Source organism: Lissotriton helveticus, chromosome 7 (assembly GCF_964261635.1).
Source record: "Lissotriton helveticus chromosome 7, aLisHel1.1, whole genome shotgun sequence".
NCBI lineage: Eukaryota > Metazoa > Chordata > Amphibia > Caudata > Salamandridae > Lissotriton > Lissotriton helveticus.
Window position 1 is genome coordinate 1,879,480,390 of NC_136068.1, and position 23,899 is coordinate 1,879,504,288.

Below are 23,899 nucleotides of genomic sequence, written 5' to 3' on the forward strand. Positions count from 1 at the left end.
TTTTGGATATTCCCGGTTATAAATGGATTTTATTGTATTTTATAGAATGCTTTTACGGACAATTTGTGTGATCCGAATAAAGCTTGATTTGATTTGATTTGACAATAGCGCCCACATTTTTTTTTCCTACTCAATTTCCTTCAACGTTTTATAAAACTGTAGACAAACTCCTCTCCAAATTTCTTTGGAACAACAAATCATCTCGTATCAGATATAAAAAAATTAAATTGGCTAAATGTAATGGGGGGTTTTTGATTACCAGACTTTTTTCTTCATCACAAAGCTTTTATTTTAAAACAAAGCTCTCTTTAGTTAAATCGCTCTTTTCTGAGTAATCCCCCTAATTGGATTCTTATCGATAAATCTTTAATAGAACATTTTCCTCTACCCACTTAGCTAACTATGTCTAATAAATCTCAATCTTTGCATAATTATGTTATTTTAAAGTCCACTAAACTAATTTTAAATGATTTAGATTAAATGTGCCAGTCACCCATATCCACTACTGAAAATATGTAATTGTGGTATAACCCAATTCTAAAACTTAATAGGAATGTTAGATTTTGGTGTTCTTGGATTAAAGCTAGTATTTTTAACCTTAAAGATGTTTATTGCAAAACTGCATTTATTTCATTTGAAGCTTTACAAGCAACATTTCTTTGACCTCCTTCTGAATTTATCAAATATGAATCTTTATGCAATTCCATTTTAGATACATTTCCTTATAATATTCCTTCTAATGTTAAATCGGATTTATCAATTTATATTCAAACTGTTTCGACTTTCTCTCATGGTGTTTCTATATTATATAAAAAAATGTCTATCTCTCGAGGAACCAACATTGATTTGATCTCAGCATTCTGGAATAATGAACTTTCAATGTCTTCATCTATTGATACATGGAAAGTTATTTGGCTTAATAGTGTTTCTGGTTGGTTAATTGTTTCCCTCTATCAAACTAATTCTTATGTTTTGTATAATCATTTATGCACTCCATTATGCTTATTTCAAGCAAAACTTCCCCCATCTTCAATGTGTTGGCACTGTAATTTACATACTGCTTCATTCCAACATATGCTTTATGATTGTCCTTTTGTTTCCAAACTCTGGACAGATGTTTGGGATATTATTAAAAAGATACTTAGGGGCCCCATTAGGATGGCGGGCGGATTGCCCCCGCCAGGCTGGCGGTAGCAACCGCCGGCCTGGCGGGGGCAATCTGCCCGCCATCCGCACCTGAATTCCCCCCGCCATATTAAGATGGCGGTGGGGACTGCGGCGGATGGAAAGACCGTCTGCCACTTTTCCGCCCCGGTCCGTTCATGTTTGGTGGTCATGGCTTATTTTTACAAGAAGAGGAGCTCAAATATCTTTGAATGGCATTAATCATAATTCTAGTTCTAATCATACTTCTTGGAAACCTGTTGATATATTTATCTTCATAAATATGTTTTTATTGCCAGTTGTTCATTGATAGTTCAACAGTCTAATCTTCATGTTATAGTAGCTCTATTTTATTAGCATAATGGTTTAGATATTTGTTCCTGCCCTGCCTTTCGTTTTATACTATGAATATTATATGTACTGTCTTTACCTATTGTAATTTAATGGCTGTTTTTCATTATCTTTCAATTGTAATTGGGTACTTTTTAGGTACTATTTTTATATTGTTTCATATGAAAACTCAATAAACAATTTTGAACACCAAAAAAAACAGAATTAATATTAACCTATTGCGTGCTTGTGACTGAACCGTTCCATCACAAGCCTCGGGTGGGCTGTGCTGGTGACGGAACGGTTCCGTCATGGCCTGCTCGCCGCGCCTGCGTGGCGCAAATTCCGCGCCTGCGCTGAGGGTTCCATTAGGCAGTCGGGGCTGTGACGGAACTGTTCAGTCACAAGCACAGACCACCCGAGGCTCGTGACGGGGCGGTTCCAGCACGAGCACGGGAGCGCCGCGCGGCCCCCCTACCCCTTAGCACTGCGGCGGAATAGCCGCCGCAGATAGGGGGTTAATAGACTTAATTAAGTGCCGGAGTACATGTAAATTCTAGGTTTTAGCAACAAAACAGCCTTTGCATCTAAAAGAATCAACATATTCAGATACACTACTTCTTCGGCTCCAAATGAGGGTACTGCTGGCAACAAGCATTTTGAAATAAAATGTTTGTTAGTAATGGACAAAGATAATGCTACAACCAGCCATTGTATAGAAGAGAATGAAGAAAGGTCAAACAAGACACAAAATGAGAGACTGCAGGAGACCTTTAAACTTCTGTTACTAATTCGCTAGCCACAAATACAGCATGTGAGAAAAAAAATGTTCAGCTGCAAAAGCGGTGCGTTGGTCTGGTGAACCGTATAGTTGGACTGCCCATGCTTGGAAAAAGGAGGTATGCGTTTTTAACATAAAGGATAGCCAAAAAGTAACCAGAGTCAACAGAAAAATAACTCATTATGAATGAAGTTGGTGTGTTTGACAAAAACAGCAAGGTTTCACATAAATAGGATTACTTAAATCGGAAAAGACATTTGGGAAAAAAACAAGTCAGCGAGCTCAAAATTAATGAAATTACACAGTTTTCAAAAACCTGGCCAGTACGTGCTGAGAGGAAAAGTTAACGCAACAAAAGCTTTAAATGCGTGTATTTATTGTTAGTGTAATCATGTGTTCAATGCGTTCAATGGTCGTTAAACTAGCAAAAAAATGGTGTGTTAAACAACATGCAACGATGGCTGCATTTTAATAGGTTCAGCTTATTCAAAAACACACAACCCTTTAAGTGAGTAGTTGCCCACCTTACATTTTTATTAACTATTAGGTTGTGCGTAGGAATGTTTTTATTCTTTAGCATCAACTAATGCAGTGCTAATAGACAACCAGGGAAAGTAAACAAAATGAAGTAGTCTAACAAAGCCCAACAAAATGAATTGTGCCCCAAAAACAAAGAAAGCATACAACTCTGAACACCTTTCATAATGCGTGCTGAAACGATTTAAAAAATGCGTATTGAGACAAAAGCAAGCAAAAAACATTGTGTACATTAGTTAAAAAAACTAGTAATTGCGATCTAAAACGTATTAAATAATACGTATTAAATAATACAGCTCTCAAAAACATTGACAGTGCGTGGTGAGGGCATAACATTTTATCGAAGTAAATGTTACCCAAATGAAAAGGAAAACAAGACAGTGAACTTAACCAAAAAATTGAAGCTGAAACAAAACCAAGCAACAAAACTTTTGAATGCGTTGAATCGTTGTTAGTTTAATCACGATCAAAACACGTACAATGGTCAACAGACAAGGAACAAAATGCTGTGGTTAAACAGCTAGCAACGATGGCCATGACACAGTTTCAATGAGTGCAATTGGGAAAGGTAAACCAGAAAAAGTTCCACACAAAAGCGGATGAACACAGTACTTCAATGAATTGGAACTGATTAGAGCCTCTTTTAAGATATATTAAATACAAGAGATTTCACGCTGTGTAGACAAAACCTAAAAATGAAAACCTTTGAACTGATACCACCTTTGCAGGCACACGCGTCTACAAACGTTTAATACTGGACATTCTAAGCATGAGACCTCTCCACAAACAATCACCTGAGCCTGCAGATACTACAATCCAATACATTATAACAAAAGGCTGAACATGTCATTCTCTGTCTTCCAACATGTTCCTTATGAAGGATTCTGAAATTTAGGACACCTGAAACAGTCTTTGTGAAGGGATGTTGGACAAACGTTCATTCACTCTGTATATGAATATAATGCCAGAACAGGATTAAAACACAACAGCTCACTCATTATTCAAATCCAATATTCATGATATGGGGCCAGATGTACGACCATTGATGTTTGCAACTCGCACATTGCACTAAATTTCGAGTCGCAAACATCAATGTACAACAGAGACACTGTTTGAGATTCCCAATGGGGTCGCATATTGCATGCCTCATGCATATTAATGAGGCTGGTGCAATTTGCGACTCCATTGGGAATGGCTGGCACTCCCACGAATGGTGGCCTGCTGGGGTCAGCAGACCACCATGTCTGGCACTGCTTTGTCAATAAAGCAGTTTTTTTAAAAAATGAAGCCAGTGTCCTTGCGACCACAATTGCGGTCGCAAAACATATTTACATAGGTGTTGGACTCGTTATTAGGAAGGATGCCCTTGGAACGCCCCTTCCTAATAGCGAGTCACTAACCTTACTTTGCTATTTAATTAGTGACTCACAAAATAGGGTTAGTACATGGGCCACAGGCTTTTTGCGTGCGCAAACGGGTCAAAAACCCATTTACGCATGCAATGAAATGTCGTACATCTGGTCCTTGAAGCTGTCGAAATTTAAAAATCTCAGATATCTGTAAATTCTACAAGACCTGAGCTGAATCCTGCACAGAGCAATAAGCTATCACGCACAATATTTAGAGTGTATTCATTTCCACATGTCTGAGAGACAACTCTTGATCTAGGAAATGCTATTTTAATGTATTTTGTTTTAACACAGTGTTTTTATAGAAATGTTCAAGTTATTATTATTATTTATATGATTTTAAGTAATCACATAATACATTTTAATTGATTGAAAATACGTAGTTTTGTCCATTGCTCCTCCTGTCATCCAATGCACACATTTTAGAAACTTAAATGATGCAATGACTCATCTGTCTATGAACTCAAAGTCCTCAGTTTATCATGTTCTCTTGGTGTGACTTCTAAAGTACCCGCCCAGGCACCTGCTAATCTAAGGATGAGAAATGCATAAAAGGCATGGAGACACGTATGTACCATAAGAAACACTATAATAAACTTGGTACATGGGAACAAGGCAGCAGTACCCTCTACATATTACACGTCAAGGGCATGCAGGGAACTGTAATATACATGATATATGTAAACAGACAGTGGTACCCCCATTATATTACGTCATGCCAAGGACATGCTGGGAACCTTAATGATCTTGGCATATGTGAACAGAACAGTGGTACCCTCCACAAATAACATATCAAGGGTACACAGGTAACTGTAATGAACTTGCTATATTTGAATAGAACAGCGGTGCCCTGAACATATTTTATGCCAAGGGTCTGCAGGTAACTGCAATGAACCTGGGAGATTGGAACAGGACAGCGGAACCCTCAACATATTACATATCAAGGGTACACAGGGAACCATAATGAACTTGAAATATTTGAACAGGACAGCATTACCTTTAAAATATTTCATGGCAAGCTCATGCTGGGAACTGTAGAAAAACGTGTTATATGTAAAAATGACAGTGGCAGCTTTAAGATATTGCATGCCATGGGTACGAAGGGAACTGTAATGAACTTAATATCCATGAAGAAGACAGTGGTACCCTCAACATATTACAGACCAAGGGTAAGCAAGGAACTGTAATAAAAGTGATAGATGTGAACAATACAGATGTACCCTCAACATATTACATGTCAAGGGTATGTAGGGAACTGTAATGAACTTGATATATGTGAACATGACAGAGGTACCTTCAGTATATTACCCACCAAGGCCACATATGTAACTTTAATTAACATGGTATATCTGAAAAGAATAGTTGTAACCTCAACATATTACATGCCAAGGACACACAGGGAACAGTAATGATCTTGGTATATTTGAACAGGACAGCAGTACCCTCAACATACTACATTCCAAGGACACGCAGGAAACTGTAATGAACTTGCCACATGTAAATAGGACAGTGCTACCCTCAACATATTAAATGCCAAAGACACACATGAAACTGTAATGCATTTGGTATATATAAACAAGACAGCTGTTCCCTCAACATATTATATCCCAATGACATGCTGGGAACTGCAATAAGCTTGGCATTTGTAAACATGACAGCGGTACCCTCAACATATTTAATTCCAAGGGTATGCAGGTAACTGTATTGAACTTGTGAGATTGGAACAGGATAGCAGAACCCTCAACATATTACATATCAAGGGTACACAGGGATCCGTAATGAACTTGATATATTTAAAGAAGACAACACTACCGTCAAAATATTAGATGGCAAGGACATGCTGGGAACTGTAATAAACGTATCATATGTAAACAGGACAGTGGCACCCTCAAGATATTACATGTCATGGGTACACAGGGACCTGTAAATAACTTGATATCTGTGAAGAAGACAGCGTACCCACAACATATTACATGCCAAGGGTACGCAGGGAACTGTAATGGATTTGATGTATGTAAAAAAGAGAGCGGTATTCTCAACATATTACATGTCAAGGGCATGCAGGGAACTGTAATAAACTTGATTTCTGTGAACAGGACAGCAGTATCATCAACATATTACATGTACAAGCTATGCATGGATCTGTAATGAACTTGGGAGATGTGAACAGGACATCAGAACCCTCAATATATCATATGGCAAGGACAGCTGGAAACTGTAATGAACTTGGTATATGTGAACAGGGCAGCGGTACCCTCAACATGCTACCTGCCAAAGACCGCCAGGTCTTCTACATGTGTCCCATCTTCCACTGTTGCATTTCCATGTATTTTGGACTGACAGTGTGCATGGTGGAGCCCAAAAAGTTGTGTTTGGTGTTAGATTCCAAAACTCCTTATGATTGAACCTGTGCAGCAGAAGTGAAGCAGTCAGACACACAAAGAATATTTTCTGACAACTAAATCTTTGCTGGATGTCTCTTCAGCCGGGGTGGCTCATTCGCAATGGAGGGGGAGCTTCGCCTCACTGGCTCAGAGCCAGGAGGTGAAACATAAACAATATACTTTAATACCGTGCATTCAGGGAGGGGCAGGCCGAGGCTACAGAGGGGAGAGGAGGAGAGGTTTGTGGACTTATAAGTGCGCATGTGTGTTTTGGCAGCCATCTTAGACCGGCCAAACACATGTGCACTTAGGCTTCTCTAACCGGACTGTATTGAACAGCTGGGTAGGAGAAACAGCACAGACTCACTGTCCTGAGCGTAGCGTCAAACCAGCATGCTCAGGCCAATCCCTGTACTGCTCTCATAGCATGAGAGCAGTGCAGATAATGCACAGTGAGTCTCTGCTTCTGTTCCAGTGTCTGCTGGGACCAGGAAGCAGCAGAACACCGAGGCGCGAGGAGCGATGCTGCGGCAGCTTCAGGTAAGGTTTTTTTTCTGTTCGTAATTGTTAACCCAACGCGGGCTCCCAAACACACCCTCCACCAGACCCAACACCTCTTAATTGTGTTGGCCGCCCCTGCTCTTCATGACTAGGAGAACAGAGATGGGGATGTGCTGAGTTAGTGACTTCCGGCCAGTGTGTCACTTAAGTCTAAAACAACTATGTATATATTCCAAGTGGATCACTATGCGATAGAAACCACCAGCAAACACTTCTTACCGCTTTCATGTCTTCGAACATTAGGACCATCACATTGTCATCATCTATATGTTCCTTCCAGGAAATGGCATTGTCAAACCATGAACCCCACATCACTGAAACAGAAAGGCATGTAGGTGAAGTGGTGTCACCACAAACAGCTGTTACACTACATTTTAACGCTTTTATACCATACAGATGAACAGATCAACAATCGACTTTTCGGAATTATCACCCATATTTTTAATTTTTGAAAAAAAACTTTTTATTGGCGACTGCAGAGAAATTATATTATTACAGTACAGTTATATGCAATATCAAAAGTTTACAGTCTTTTCTATTTTCTACCCAATAGCCCCGCAATCCCATGGCCATGAAAGGAACAATCATCATACAGCAGGACCGTGGCATTCTGTACACTCAATCAATACTCGCCCATTCAACAGGATCCCAACAGACCCCAACAGTTATTTTCCCCTCCCTCCCCCCTGTGATGTGAGTGTGCATAGTCATGCGTATACATCAAGTGTTGCGTGGCCAACAGCCGCGGGACAGCCTCTTAAGGGTGACCGCAAGTGGGATGAGAATTATCACCCATATTGACCCTACTCTGTCCATTACATTCTACAGAAAGGGCCAAAGCTAGTTTGCAGTTGAAAAAACTCCAATTTGCACAATCAGAGGCCTTGCTACTCCAAAATACCCTATGGGTATGTTCAGAACCCTAATGGTGATTCAGTCCTTTGATACTATATCGCAAAACAGGTTTGCCACAACATACCAAATTGCAAATTGAAAAAGGCATGTGTAGTGCTTACCTTCCAATTTGTGATTTCAAATGGTCTGGACCAATGGTCACAAATCATTGAAAGGTTACCGACACCCTAAAGGAGGTAGGAAGCCACTCGCAAACCGGAAGGGCTCCTACGGACCCATTCCTCTTTGTCAAAGTTGTAAAAAAAAACCTTTTAAGGAGTAGACAGTGGTCTTTGGGACCTCTGCTTTCTTGAGGCAAACAGGCTGTGTTCAGAAAATAAGATTGCTTTAAAAGCAATCACAGACATGGTGGTATGCTGACCCCAGCAGGCCACCATCCATGTGATGGCCTCAATTCGCAGTGTGTCTCAATTTTCGACCTACCTCATGCATAGCGGTGAAGTAGGTCAAATTCCACCCCCTACAAATTGGTACCATATTTGCAATTTTGTGAACCGTGTTTTGATATATGTTGATTTGCAAAAATTCAGTGTATTCCAATAAAGTCGGTGGATACATTTCGACCACTTTTCCTGAATGCTGTGTACAAACAAAAGGCCCAAAGTCCTGAATCTTGAAGCTAATAAAAATTGAATCTTGGGGTCAAGAGAAAATGGAAATGGGCAGCCTGTATTAAAGGTGTTCTAAATTAGAGAAGCAAACTTACCTAAATTAAACAAGCATTGGCAAGGCCAATAGGTCTGGAGTTGTCAGCCAGCCTTCTGGCAGTTCTTGGTTTGTATGGTTATGGCTTTTTAAAAGCCTAATTGTTTGAGAAGCTGCTGGTTCTTCATCAATCTAAAAACAAATATTGACTAATGGAAAACAAGTTTTCTGGTCTCAAAAAAGCACATTACCCTAGTACTGCCTGGCACTGAAGGGAACTACTTTGTGTGTGGATGTTTTCATTGTGAAAAGGCAGCATGTCGTGACTGGCAGTGAAGTCAGCCAATGGCTGAAGGGGGCTGACGCATTTCCGCTTGATGCATGCTTGAGTGCGTTGGAGAAAAATGTAAATGACACAATCACAGACAAATGGATGAAGTGTGGCTGAAAACCCCTATAAGTAATTATGACAGACACATAGTAAAATCAAAAAGTCTTTGCTAACACAGAGATAAAAAAATAGCCAATCATTTTGCCATTGGCTGGTAGCTTTGAGCCTTTGAGAAACAAAGAGAGAAATAGAGAAAGAGAGAGCGAAAAAGAGAGAGAGAAAGAGAGAGCGAGAAGGAAAGAGAAGCAGGCAAGAATGAAGAATGTAAGAAAGCGAAATGAGGGAGGATAGAAGGAAAAAGAGAAAGAAGTAGGAAGGAAAAAAGGAAGGAAAGAAAGAACAATGAAGGAAAGGAAGAAAATGAAATGAAAGAAAGAAGGAATGAAGGAAAGAAAGAAAGCAAGGAAGAAGGAAAGAAAGATGAAAAGAAAGAAGGAAAGCAAGAAAGGTAGAACAAAAGAAATAAAGAAAAGGCAAGGAAATGGAAAGAATGAAATAAAGAAAGAAACAAACAACCAAAGAAGGAAGGAAAGAAAGAAGTAATAGCAATTGTGAAAAGTTAATTATGGAATGACTATGTAAAGAGGATTTATAATGACTTTGGGAATCGATTCTAAGTCAATCGAGTGATATAAGACGCTTGTTCATTTAATGCCACACTAACGTTGGACTTCGGATGTTATCTGTGTATCTAGATATATGATCAAAGGGAAGCTGTATTTTCCCTCTTACAAAGTGCTAAAGTTTGCAGCCATTGATTGATTGATTTTTGATGCTCTTTTTGCAGGTATCATAAAAATAAAATAATACAAAATAGAACTGCAACTGGGCGTAAGGCAGTCTACACCCAGATGTTGACACAGGTTCATAATCTACCATAGTCAATACCCTAGAAGAAGGCAGAGCTCTGTGGAGCAAAGGTAGGTCACCCTGATTTGAAGACCCACCTGCGGCATTCAAAGCATCCTGCCACCCAACCCCTATGACCAGACTTGACGATAAGGGTACTCAGGACAACGCCGCCTTTCCTGGGTGATCCTAAACACTTCCTCTCTCCACTGTTAATGTTCCTTAGAGCTCAACCATCTGCTCCCTCCATCTTAACCTTCTTCACCAGCTGAAATGATCCTTTGCCATAACTTACTACTGTGACCCAGAAAACACATAGATCCACCAAATTAGGCAAAAAGGTAAGTCTTCATTCAGAAAGTAGGGCTTGTTTCCTCTGGTGTATGTGCCCCTTCTAATAACTCAACATAGGACAGAACATCTTATACCAATCCCTCCAGTCAATGTGTGGCTCACCTGCTGCTGGCAAAAAGAATGGAGGAATCAAGACAGTGAACATGTTCAGCCAGAGGATAGCGTCATAGAACAGTACTAAGAAATAAAGAATGAGAACAAGGAGCGTGGTCCCCATTGTCTTGGATGAACAACCACATACAACTGTAAGTTGCTCATATTACCTCATGTTTTCCATGAAGTAATGGGAAGGATACCTTCCTATGTAGTGCCGCGCACCACGATATGCGCACCTTTGGACTATTACAAGGTACGGTGCTCCATGTTGATGCTCCTAGCTGTTTCTGAAAAGTGCACCAGTAAAGCACATATAATGGCATTATGATGTGGCTGAACCAGGTGAAACATTGCTGGTCGTCTATACATCTGCAAGACTCCAGAGGTGGAGCACCCTCTGGATGTAAGAACAGACAACAGGCATGCATGTCTGTCAGACACCATTCAGGGAGCCACGGGGGAGGCAGGGGCTACTTGACTTTAACAGTGGGGTTGAGGGCACTCACCTCTGATACCTCTGAAAACTGGGCCAAGGATAACCCTCTCTGTCTTGACTCTCAGAGTAGCGACGACGAACAGTCACCGGCTTCTCAGAGGTAAGTGTGCGGTTGCTCAAGCTCAGATCTTAGCTATCAGTCAACAGCCCAATAAAGTGGATGTGCAGCCCAGTGCTTATCAACAAGGTTTTTAAACACTCTTCGGCCATTCCAGAGAAAAAGGAAATTACCTTTTCCGGTCATGAAGTGCTTGAAACACTCATCCCAGGAGCTGTAGCTGGGAAGGACAGACATAGTATTACAGAAGTGGAACAGCGACACTGCCGTATCTTTGGGATTGCGAAACACCACCAGAGTCTGTTGGGAAGAATCGAACAGTGTAAACAAGAGCACAATAAAGAGCTTTCAATTCTGTACATTTTTAAAAAGTCAGGCATCCACAAATTCAATAATGCACATTAAAAGATCACAGTACTAGACCTAATCATAACAGGACTAGACCAGCTTGTAGGTAAACCTTTACTTGTCTTCATTAAACTGCTGAATCAGTGGAATAGGTGTACACAAAAACTTGCTTGTACTGAATCCATGGGCTCCATAGCGTTTGACCGAAAAACCCTTCGCAGGATGTTGAATGTTCTTTGTTTTCTACACTGCATTAGAGAGGGGAGATATGGGAAAGTCAGCGACGGTGGTTGGCCATAATGTGTACCAGCTGAATCCAGACCTGAACCAGAGACAGTCCTTTGGCTCAAGTCAGGCTGGGAAATTCATTGGCACTCCCATCTATACTCAGCTTCAAACAGCCGACCTATCCCATGGGAATCACAAATTGTGGCTTTAAACAGCACAGGTGTTCCCAGTGGACACTGCACTTACAAGCTCACCGCACCATAGCAGGGGTGTCCCTCAGGTTACACAGAATTTATAGATGTTGGCTTCACAAAGCAATGCTATCCCTCAGCATACATAGATTTTACTGACTGAGGATTTAAACAGCATCAGGTTATTAAGTTCTTACATGTCTCAGCATCTAAACAGCAGAGATACATCTCTAGTTGCACAACCTGCACAGAATCGGCCTCACACAGCAGAGGTCGTGGGCTTGGTGATGGTACACCCCAGGTACACCTTGTGAGTGCACTAGATAATCTTAAGCCTTGAACTCTCCGAATGGATCATCCTTTCATCCTGCATTAAAGTCCGTTCTTAACAGAAAGCTCCTCTGCAAACTTTACAGAGGCTTGAAGACTTGCATGCAAACTTTTCTCTTTAGGCCAACCGCTTTTGACAAAAAGCAATCATTCCACTCCTGCTCTGTACATTACAGATCCCTTCAAAGTCCAAGGCAGCTAAAAGATAATCTTTCAATTCATCATTCTAAAGCGCTTCACCATCATCCTAAATAGTAGCATGACCTGCCATTTCCCCCCCAGGCATGTGAACAACCAGGTATGTGAACAACTTAAAATTTAAATTTGCAAAAGCCTAGAGTCTAATCTGGCAATCCTAGGGATAAAATGTCTTGCCTTCCCACCATTCCATGTCTATATCAGTGGCTTGTGGTCAGTCCTCGAAATAGAATTTCTGCATCATACATAACAGCAAAATGTATCCAAATTACTGGAAAAACCAGATAGGTAAAATAAGTGCAGTCAAATAGCTTGATTCTGGGTTCAAACCATCTTGTTGCTAAGCTGTGACATCTGTCTTTGTAAACAACAGTGCCACCCATCACTGAGTTCACTTATTTTAGCAAGGGATATGCCTTTACCCACATTTTCTTGTTCAAGCTAAGCAGGTTGACACATTCTCTCAGTTCACCACTGTGGTGCTTGCAAGCTACAACTAAAGGTGAGAGACAAAAGTAACATTATATTGGTTCAATGTTGCCCTAAGACAAAAAAAAATTAAATTCTTTCACAAGATTCTCTCTGATGCTGAAAGGTATGCCTCACAGTTTGTGTTTGATAGGAATTGCCCCGAGTTTGACTCCGGCATCTGTATAATATCTTTGAGTCTTCCCAGTTCTCCAGAAAAGACTGTAGGATAGCTTACCATTAATACCCATTAAAAAGTTTCAAATCGTAGGACAAGTACTTGCTCTTGGGCACTATATCAAAAATGCCTTGGTGAAGCCAACCTAAAATGTTCAACCTATTAGTGGCCACAAACATCTTTCCATGTATTCCTCAAACTCTTGAATTTAAGTATGTCTTTAAAATTTCCCAAAAGGCCAATTTTCTGTCATATTATACAGGGTCCAATCAGAAAGACATACGTTTCTTTTTACCCATGTGTTTTCAAAAAGCTCCCTTATTATCATGGTGACCTTCGTTCCTGATTCTTCCAATAGGTGAAGGATCTTATCCCCCATCAAAACATCTACGTATGCTTCAATACAGTCAATGGGTTTGTTGTTTTGTGCATTCCCATCTGAACCCACTAGAACAATATCGTGCATTCCTTTTTCTAAATATGTAATGTCATCATCATTCGCTCGTTCTTGTGCACCATTACCCACTTTGTGACCACTCCAATGGGCACTATAGCATACTTTGGCAAAATGACGAAACCTATTGCATAGCCGCTTGTTACATTTTTAGCAAGATACAACTTTCCTCCTGTCTCATGACTTTGATCATTACATACATTTCTTTGTTTGAAATCTTTTTTAATGGACATTTTTCACTTGAGACAAATACTCTTGGAAACCTGCACCTTTCTTGCTTAACTGCACAAATTGACTTCAAACCTAGAATTGTTCAGTTCTCTTTCTCAACCTTGAGAGGTTTCTATATTTTTAATCATTTTTGTTATTACTTCCAAAGATGGACTAATTTGAGAGAGCAAATTTTGCTGTATTCCTTTGTCCAATTGGTCACAAACAAGTTGGTCAGTGAAGCCTTTTATCCTTGTCTCTGAACTGTAGTACTGTGTTGGATGTTAAAGCGTCGTTCTAGCTTCTTAACTACCTCTTGGTAATTATTTTAAAGTTCACATTCGGCTAGTTCAATGTTTGGTATGTGTTTGAAAATCATCCTTTCCTCAAATCCCAATGAATTTAAAAGAAGGAATTTCTTTCATTTGTATCTCAATCTTGAAGTACACATTGCTCCTAAATAAGGGCCTGATTACGATGTCGGTCTGAAAGGCTCCAAACTGCAATTGGATTTTCCTAAACTGTGTCGGAACATATGTTTAAAATGTAAAGGTAACCATTCGGTCATTCCGAATTGGTTCAGTCAGACATTCAGAAACTCCGAGTTGGCCGAAGCCGAACCATACAGCTCCATGGACCGTGTTTCTGACCGACGTATCACGATGTCGGATTCGGACAGCCTTACCGACTTGGACCATCCGACATGAAAAGACTGTTGGAAACTGACTTTGTGGGCACCTAGCAGCCCCCCTTCATCCTGAGGCCTCCGGTTAGGGACCGTAGGGGTACCCAAGGGAACCTCCTGTAGTACCATGCACAGTATGACAGGCACCAGGGGGTGCCCGCCACGGGGTATAAGGCTTTCCGCAACCGCCCCTTTTTTCAATGGAAGCCTGTGTTGTCTGTCGAGACACAGGCTCCCATTGAAGTCAATGGGAGACTTTCCAAATGGAGTTTGGAAGTATCATAATTGGTCCGTCGGAATCTCCAACCACAGGTCAGTTGGAACTGATTCCGACAAGGAGTCGGGAGGTTTAGTTTCCGACTGACCTTGTATTCAGGCCATACGTTTTTAAAACTAGTTACGCAACCCCCCAGATTGTACAAATTAATGTTTTGTGTATATATATTTTGTGTATAGATACGAATCTAGGAGAGGTGAATATATCTTTGAAATGAAGAATATCCTCAATGTACAAAATAGTGAAATAATGAAAAAATCATACGTTTAAAGCCCAGAGTCAATAAAAGGGACTATTGTGGCAACAAAAAAGAATGCAATTTATGGTGTCAGAGGTATTATTGTTTATAAAATAGGTGTTAAAAGCAGCGCCATACTACTGTCTACTGTGTAATTGGTCAATCTCCAGGAATTTCCAAAAATGGAGGCAGTGGAATTACTGATTGCATTTCAGAATGAATAGGGAGTAGATGTGAGAATCAAGATTAAACTTGCAAACCTAAATTTCAAATTAAATGCCTGAGAATCAAGGAAAGAGAAAAACCAGATAAGCAATTGCAACCACACAGATTGCAGAGGAATGTATAACAGTCCAGGTAAAATACCTTGAATTAAGGATGATTAGTCTGAAACGTTGACGCTGGTGAACATGTAACATAAGCATGGGAATCGCTATTAATTTGGTACAACAGCTTTGCGATTTAATAACCTAAATTATATTTCAAGATGGCACGCAGTTTAGTGATGTGTTTGTCACAATCAGACTGAAATATCTGGCTCTCTTAGTAGAGATGAAACTCTTGTTTTCTTTATAAGGCTAAATAACCACACAAGAGAGTGACAGGGGTTGTGGAGCTGACACGAAAGTGCTGTGGTTTGAAAATACAATATACAGGTCTTGGAACATAAGATGTATTCCACTTCAAGTTGCTGACACTACATGGCCTTGTGACATGGATGCCATTTGAGGGACAAGGTTTGTCCTGCAGCATTCCTGATTTCTGGCTGCATCACTGCAGATGTTGGTGTTTTGAAATGCAACCAACATTCCATGGGTTTTTAGGTGGCCAATGATAAAGCACTTTCCTTCATGTAAATTCTGGTGCAAATTTTTGTTCACGAATCACTCTTCGATGCAACTTTAGTTTTGCATGAGGCTAGGCATCAGAATCAATACAGTTCAATAACGTGAAACACATCCGGATCCACAAGGAAGACAGAGAGTGTTAGGTTATTAAACCATGAAGGTTTATTAAAGGATTAGCAAAGTCTCACATCCAAATTTTCAAATCGGGTGTAAATTGATCATTGATGGCTGTATTAGTTAATATGTAGTTTAAAGAAATTCAAAATCATCGAAGCAAAGGGAACTATTATAAAGTTGTCTCAAAATAAATTCAAGAAAAATGAGTTCTCCCACAACCAAGCCCAAGCCAGGGACAGGTCAGGGAAGCTCTGGACAGAGGACAGGATAATTAGGTTCTGCTAGAAATCCTCTGAAAGGTACCAGAAAAGGCATCTGAACTATCACCTACTTAGCATTAAATCACATAATTCTAACACTTGATACACATGCACATGATTCCCACACAAACGACTAATTAGTTTAAGATACTACACTATAAGCCTACTCTAAAAGGCATTCGGATTTTCGGTTATCTGCAAGATAATTAGATATATTTTATCCAAGCAGTTCTCTGCAGGTTCTCTTTATCGCATTTAGAATATGTGCAAAAAGAACACATTCATAAGGGAACAGCGTCCCATGAAATAAAGACATAAATAAACATAGAATGAAACAAGATGGCAAACAGAACATTCGCCATCGTAAAATGAGGCCTACATTAGCTATGGTCAATCCAATCGCGACTCACGCACAGTAAATACATTGCGTAAGCACATGTGAAAGTCACTATAAATGCAGGCATTTTAATATGAATAAATCACCATCGCCAAAAAAAGGAATAAAACAAGAAATATAACTGCATTGGTAAGCTCCAATACCTGGAAGAGACAGGAAGATTCAAACAGATGGCAAAGCCCGACTGAATCAGTGTGTTCTGCAGGAGAGGGATGGCTCAGCAACTGATGTCACAATCGTCGAACAAAGGATAGAGAGGGTGAAGTCTGTGACCAATAGTACAAAGCAACCCCAGTGCACCTCGCAGCTCAGTCCCCCAACAGTTCACTGGAAATTCCATAACACAACTGCTCCCCCGGTTCCCCATAGAGTGTAAACTCAGATAATTCCAGAGTATGGTGGCCTATGGGGGCAAAACAGGCCAAATTACTGTAAGAAACATTGACAATCTCTCTACTGAAGGTACTAGAGAAGCCTGCAGGGATGGGCGTATCCACAGTCAGGGTACAAGGACCCTCGGCACAATCCCCCCCATGCACGCAAACAAGTTGCAGTTGCGCTTATTGCATCCAGGCTAGAATATTGCAATGCGCTGAATTTGGGCATTAGCAATGGTCTGGTCCAGCGCCTTCAGACGGTACAAAATGCGGCTGCCCGGTTTGTTGTGGGGGCTCCTAAACGTTCCTCTGGCACGGCTATCAGAATGAACCTGCATTGGCTTCCCGTGCAGGCGAGGATTAATTTTAAGGCTCTTTGCCTTACTCATCGTGCCCTTAATGACTTTGGGCCTGAAGCCATTCATGCTCTTGTGGCCTATTACACCCCCGGGAGAACACTTCGCTCTTCCAGTAAAAATCTGCTGGCTGTTCCCCGTATATCTAAAGCTAGATGGGGGGGGGGAGGGCCTTTCGTTTTCTCGCACCCAGACTCTGGAATATGCTCCCTAGTGAGCTTAAGGGGATCTCTTCCCATACCCTGTTCCGCAAGGCCCTTAAGACCTGGCTATTTCAGAAAGCATATCTGTAACTTCTCCTCTGTGAGTTTTAAGCTTTCTTTTACCACCCTCCAGCGCCTTGATGCCTAAGGGTTAAGTTACGCTCTACAAGTCTATAAAATAATAATAATAATAATCTAAAGTCCTGGCCTCTGACAGCAGATTTAGCTCTGCCTCAAGAAAGTATGACGCTTGGGGCTTACTACAACAGAGACATCCCTTAATCAATCAATCAATCAGTACTTGTAAAGCACGGCTTATCACCCGTGAGGGTATCCAGGCACTGGCTGCTGGACTTCACCTGAGAGCCAGGTCTGGAGTCTCTCCCTCAAGCCCATCATCGAGAGTAATGTTCGGAGGTGGCAGGGAAGCCTGTTCCAGGACTTGGCAGCTAGGTGGGAGAAGTGCAGATGCTCCTATTGCTTGACTAAACAAACATGAAATAAAGCAGCGAGAGGACCAAGATTGCACAGAGAGTCAGCAAAGAACTGGTAACTCCACACTTGAAGCCCAGACTCTCAGCAGAGTGCCTAAACTTCATCTCTCTTCGGACTATCCAAGCACTCTGACGGAGACAGCACCTGGGTCTCTCCATGCTCACACTTCATTGCTATTACTTTTCTTACTCGTATTGCTTTCAGTTTGGCATTAAATGTGATTTTTGGTTACTGAAATTATGCTAAGCACAAGCCTAGCCAAGTCCTATAGCCAATCCCCCCCAAACACAGCTGAACGGGGGGGAGGAAGCCTGTTCAGAGAGTCATGGTGCCTGCCGCATAGTGCAGGTACATTTCTGCATCCTATTTTTTTGTATTGCCACGGGGCCGCTGACCGCATCCCCACCACAATACAAAATATAGGTAATACGACTGCCACGGTGGAGGTCGCATCATAATTCGGATTGTGGGTAGGCCGCCTCGTAGGCAGCAGGTCCCAAATCAAATACGATAGTGAATGGATCGTAATGACCCCCTATATTCCAAACCATCAATCGCCAATAGGTGCATCTCAAAACTTTTCGTCCATTGTGCCCATCTTTCCCTAGGTGTTGATGCACATGGTACATCCAGACAATTAGCAGGCATTGCAATGGGGTTCATCACTCCAAACATATTGATCATTGTAGGTTGGGAGCACAGCAGTATAATTAGAGTCGCAGTCAATGCAAACATTGAGTTATCTTTTTTTTAAATGGTACTGTATGTAGTAACATTTAAACCAATCCAGTGTATCACATCCTAGTGTAGGCTGAATGCATTGCATTTCATGTATATACTTTTCTACTGTTTCCTTGAATGAATTTGACTGCCATTAAAATGAAAATAAGCCATTTGTAAGCTTAAGCACAGCAAAGATACTGTCATTCCAGCATGAATTCCGTGGAATGCATGGCAAATGGCTGAGTCAGCAATGAAGGTGAATCTGGGCAGGGAATCCAAGAGCAGTAAATTACGGCTTCAGCGTCGGGCGAATGCGAGGAGGAGGCAAAGCAAATTCACTGGCCAGGGTTTCACAGGAGACACACGTAGTTCACCAGGCAGGACAGGGGTACCATGAGGGTCTTGCCTGGGTGCCGGGCCAAGCCGAGCTGAAGGAGCAGCAGAGTGCGAAGAGAGAAAGAGAGGTGGAGCACCAGGCTCTTAACAATAAGATACAATGTCTTTGGGCCTGCAAGTCAAAGGCATTGCTGGATCCTGTATTTCTTGCCAGTTATTATGTAGTAACGATAGGAATCCCGATAGGAGGTGAAGAGCTTTATTGCTGTTTTTAGGGCTCATTCCGATGTTGGGCGGACACCGTCTCGTCTCGGAATAGGGACCGGCCAACTCGCGGTTGCCAGTTCCGCCCAACAGATTACGCGGAGTCCCATTAACTTTGATGGGAACCCGTGTTCGGCCAGACAACACAGGCTCCTACGGGGAAATGGGTTGTGTGCGGAAAACCCTGCACCCTGTTGCAGGGACCCCATTGTGCCTGCCACACAGTGCAGGGCTTTACAGGGGGATCCCTTAGGTACCCCCTCAGTCCCAAACAAGAGGCTGCAGGATAATGGAGGGCCTGCCAGGGGCCCTCAAAGTCAGTTTCCGACAGCCTTTTTGTGTCGGATAGGCCGACTCGGAATGGCTGTTGGAAATCGGCACTGTAATCGCTCTGTCAGAAACGCTGTCCGTAGAGCTGTACAGTGCAGTTCCAACCAACACAAATTCTCAGAGAGACGGTCAGAACCGATTCAGAAAGATTGTGCGGGTTACAGTCCAACCGCCAACATCGTAATCGGTCAGGCGGATTGTAAACCGACGAGTCGGTCAGAAGCGTTTTTTACACGGTCAAGGAGTTTCTGTCTGTCGCAAGGGGCTTTGTGCCCGACAATGTAATGAGCCGCTGTGTACAACTTCTCTCAGAATGCCCACCACCAGCCTCCCAACCATCAAATCCTGTAAACTTTCTATAAGCCTTACGACAGTGCTTAATTTGCGCCAGTAGTTTCCGTTGCTCGACATTGGCACTTAATTCTCAACACTGGCACTTATGACGGTCCACCACATGGTGACGCTCTTTGTCTTATATAGAGGACGAGCACTACAAAAGTTGGTTATTAATTCAATATATCTTAAATGGCTATTACCCGCCTTCCAAGCCATTCCTACAGATTTGGGGAGCCTGGAATAGACTAAGTTGTCATATTTGCAGGGTTCCATGTTAGTAGTTGTGTTGGTTCTGTGATACCTAACTTTAATACTCCTAAACTGAGAAGAATCCTAACTTTACGACTTTCGCTATTCACAAAAGGCATTTAGTAGTAGTAAAGTTAGGATTCCTTACTTTACTATTCCTAAACTGAGAAAAATCCTAACTTTATGACTTTCGGTATTCACAAAAGGCATTTAGAAGTCGTAAAGTTAGGAATCCTAACTTTACTACTACTAAATACCTTTTGTGAATACCGAAAGTCGTAAAGATAGAGTTTTGTCTCAGATTACTTTTGTGAATCAGGCCCATTATTTTTACAGGTTAAATATGTCTCCTAATTACTCCTCTGTGCCTGGGTATCTGTTGGCAGCAGGAGCGGACGGCTGTATGCACCATATACAACATAACAATATATATAAGACTAAAATGTGACTAATGAGGATGTCTTTCACCTCGTGGTTGTGACATCACAGGCGACTCGACCTTTGTTCTTGTTGTCTATTTGATTTCACTCAGAATTCCTCAGTGAAAAACACCCTGTTATCAGTATATAAATCTATATGTTCACCTTTGTCATCAGTGGAGTGCCCAATACTGCAATGTACATTCACTCAGTGTATTGATAACTGTTGTAACATTCACTCAGTGTAGTGATAACATGTAACATTCACTCAAGGTATTGCTAATTGTTGGAGCATTCACTCAGTGTATTGATACCTTGTAACATTCACTCAGTGTATTGATAACTGTTGAAACATTCGCTCAGTGTATTGATATCTTGTAACATTCACTCAATGTATTGATAATTGTTGTAACATTCACTCAGTGTATTGATAACTTGTAACATTCACTCAGTGTATTGATAACTGTTGTTACATTCACTCAGTGTATTGATAACTTGTAACATTCACTCAGTGTATTGATAACTGTTGTAATATTCATTCAGTGTATTGATAACATGTAACATTCACTCAGTGTATTGATAATTTCCTGTAACATTCACTCAGTGTATTGATAACTGTTGTAACATTCACTTAGTGTATTGATAACTGTGGTAACATTCATTCACTGGATTGATAACTTGTAACATTCACTCAGTTTATTGATAACTGTTGTAACATTCACTTAGTGTATTGATAACTGTTGTAACATTCACTCAGTGTATTGAACAATCAATCAATCATTTCTAAAGCGCACTACATACCCGCGAGGGTCTCAAGGGGCCAGGGGGGGGGGGCTACTGATCGAACAGCCAGGTCGTGAGTACCCTCCTGAAGGTCAGCAGGTCTTGGATCTGTCGTAGGCTCAGTGGGAGGGTGTTCCATGTCTTGGCGGCGTGGTGGGAGAAGGATCTCCCATCGGTGGTTGTTCTTCGGATGCACTGGACGGTGGCGAGTGAGAGGTCGGCGTAGCGTAGCTTGCGGTGGGGTTTGTAGAAGGAGAGCCATCTGTTGAGGTAGGCTGGGCCGGTCTTGTGGAGTGCCTTGTGTGCGCGGGTGAGGAGCTTGAAGGATATCCTCTTGTTGACGGGGAGCCAGTGCAGATTCCTCAGGTGGGGGTGATGTGGCCTTGGTATGGTACATTGTGGATCAGTCGTGCCGAGACGTTTTGGATGCGTTGTAGTCATTTCATGAACTTATTCGGGGCTCCCGCATAGAGGGCCTTTCCATAGTTGCGTCTGCTGCTGACAAGGGCCTCGTTGAGTGTCTTTCTTGTATCTGTCAGGATCCATCTGTAGATCTTGTGGAGCATGCAGAGGGTGTTGAAGAAGGAGGAGGAGACAGCATTGACTTGCTTGGTCATTGAGAGTGTTGAGCCGAGGATGATCCCTAGGTTGCGTGCATGGTCGGTGGGTGTCGGGGCTGCACCTAGTGCCGTCGGCCACCAGGAGTCATCCCAGGCTGAGAGGGTGTAGCAGAGGATGAGGACCTCCGTCTTGTCCGAGTTCAGTTTCAGACGGCTGGTCTTCATCCAGTCGGCAACGGTCTTCATTCCTTTGTGGAGGTTAGCTTTGGCGGTGATGGGGTCCTTGTTGAGGGAGCGGATCAGCTGAGTGACGTTGGTGTAGGAGATTATGTGAGGTTATGCTATCGGGCTACGTGTGCAAGCGGGGCCATGTAAATGTTGAACTGCGTTAGTCTGAGGGAGGATCCCTGGGGTACACCGCAGATAATCTCGGAGGCTTTGGAATAGAATGGGGGAGGCGGACGCTCGGGGTTCTGCCGGAGAGGAAGAAGGTGGTCCAATCCGTAGCCTTGTTTCTGATCCCTGCCGCGTGGATGCGTGCACGTAGTGTGCGGTGGCAGACAGTGTCCAAGGTGGTAGAGAGGTCTAGGAGGATGAGTGCTGCGGTCTCGCCATTGATAACTTGTAACAATCACTCAGTGTATTGATAACTGTTGTAAAATTCATTCAGTGTATTGATAACTGTTGTAACATTCAATCAGTGTATTCATAACTGTTGTAACATTCACTCAGTGTATTGATCACTGTTGTAACATTCACTCAGTGCCTTGATAACTTGTAACATTCACTCAGTGTATTGATAACTTACACCATTCACTCAGTGTATTGATAATTGTTGTAACATTCACTCAGTGTATTGATAACTGTTGTGACATTCACTCAGTGTATTGATAACTGTTGTAACATTCACTCAGTGTATTGATAACTTGTTACATTCACTCATTGTATTGATAACTTATGTAACATTCACTCAGTATATTGATAACTTTTGTAACATTCACTCAGTGTATTGATAATGTGTGTCGATGTTCTATTTGACAATCTGATTAAATATAAGGTAACGCCTGTGTGCAGGTGCGTGGGAGGTGTTAGCCTCAAGGATATATGAGACAATGCGCCCTTAACATTTCAAATCTGTCAGGAGCACAGGCAGCATAATCAGTTAAATATGCATCCTTGAGACAAGATAAAAACTAGAAAAAATGACGGTTTCTTAAATAATAAAAGTTCATTACAGAAGGCAAAATATGGTTATTCTCAAAATCATTCAAAGTGTATTGTGAATTAAAATAGGGAATCAGCGTAAGCTTCAGTGAAATGCAGCAAGCCACGCCTCAGAAAGAATAATAAAATAACTCTAATAAAGAATTCTGATACATGGAACACCTACAAAATGAGCCCTTTTTATAAGAAAAAAAAAACAGCAAAAGGCAACTAGTCAACGTAAAGTTAATAATGTGTTTCCAGGATCATTGTTCTGGAAAGCACAGTAAAATCATTCTGATGCAAAACATGTATGACGCTGAGCAGAGACGATTACATATCTCTCACATGGGGAAGTTATCAGAGAGCAGATCTTACCTTCACTTTGTTCACCTCCATGGACCTGGGAATGTGGTAGCGGTACACATGGGTTGTCAGAACTCTTCGAGGAGGGATCTGGTTTATAATCTGGAAGAGAGGAAGTGCCCAATGACATGTCTGACGTCACAGCTGCAGGTTACATGGCAAGCACACAAGGAGCTGAGCTGGCAAGATGGCTCAGTGAGCTGAAGGCTTCCTGCTTACATCTGAACATCACCACGTTCAACCTTGAGTAGGGCAACTCAGCCTGTTATGCTTCAGAGGTTGAAATTCGACCACCATTACAAATTGAGTACTATTGCTATTCAGAACCTGTTCAGAACGCTTATGTAAAAGACGGTTATTTGTTTTGTCATTTCAATGAAATTGACGATCAGGGGATGACAGTGGCACACAGCATCTGAATAAGGTATTCATTTTTAATACGAGATTAACATTCGCAAGGGCCAATCAAAAGTCATATCTTGCAGGATAGAATTCAGTCAAG

General features: G+C 41.7%; 1 protein-coding gene across 1 annotated transcript in view; it reads right to left on the reverse strand.

Annotated features, from left to right (window-relative positions):
* The window catches only part of LOC144767817 (sulfotransferase 6B1-like), a 156,261-nt gene that overhangs the window by 58,871 nt on the left and 73,491 nt on the right, over nt 1-23,899 (reverse strand). The window contains exons 3-5 of the mRNA XM_078651194.1: nt 23,410-23,499; nt 11,144-11,270; nt 7,386-7,480 (exon numbers count right to left, since the gene is read on the reverse strand). Coding sequence (XP_078507320.1) covers nt 7,386-7,480; nt 11,144-11,270; nt 23,410-23,499 — 312 coding nt within the window. The remainder of the gene's footprint in view (nt 1-7,385; nt 7,481-11,143; nt 11,271-23,409; nt 23,500-23,899) is intronic.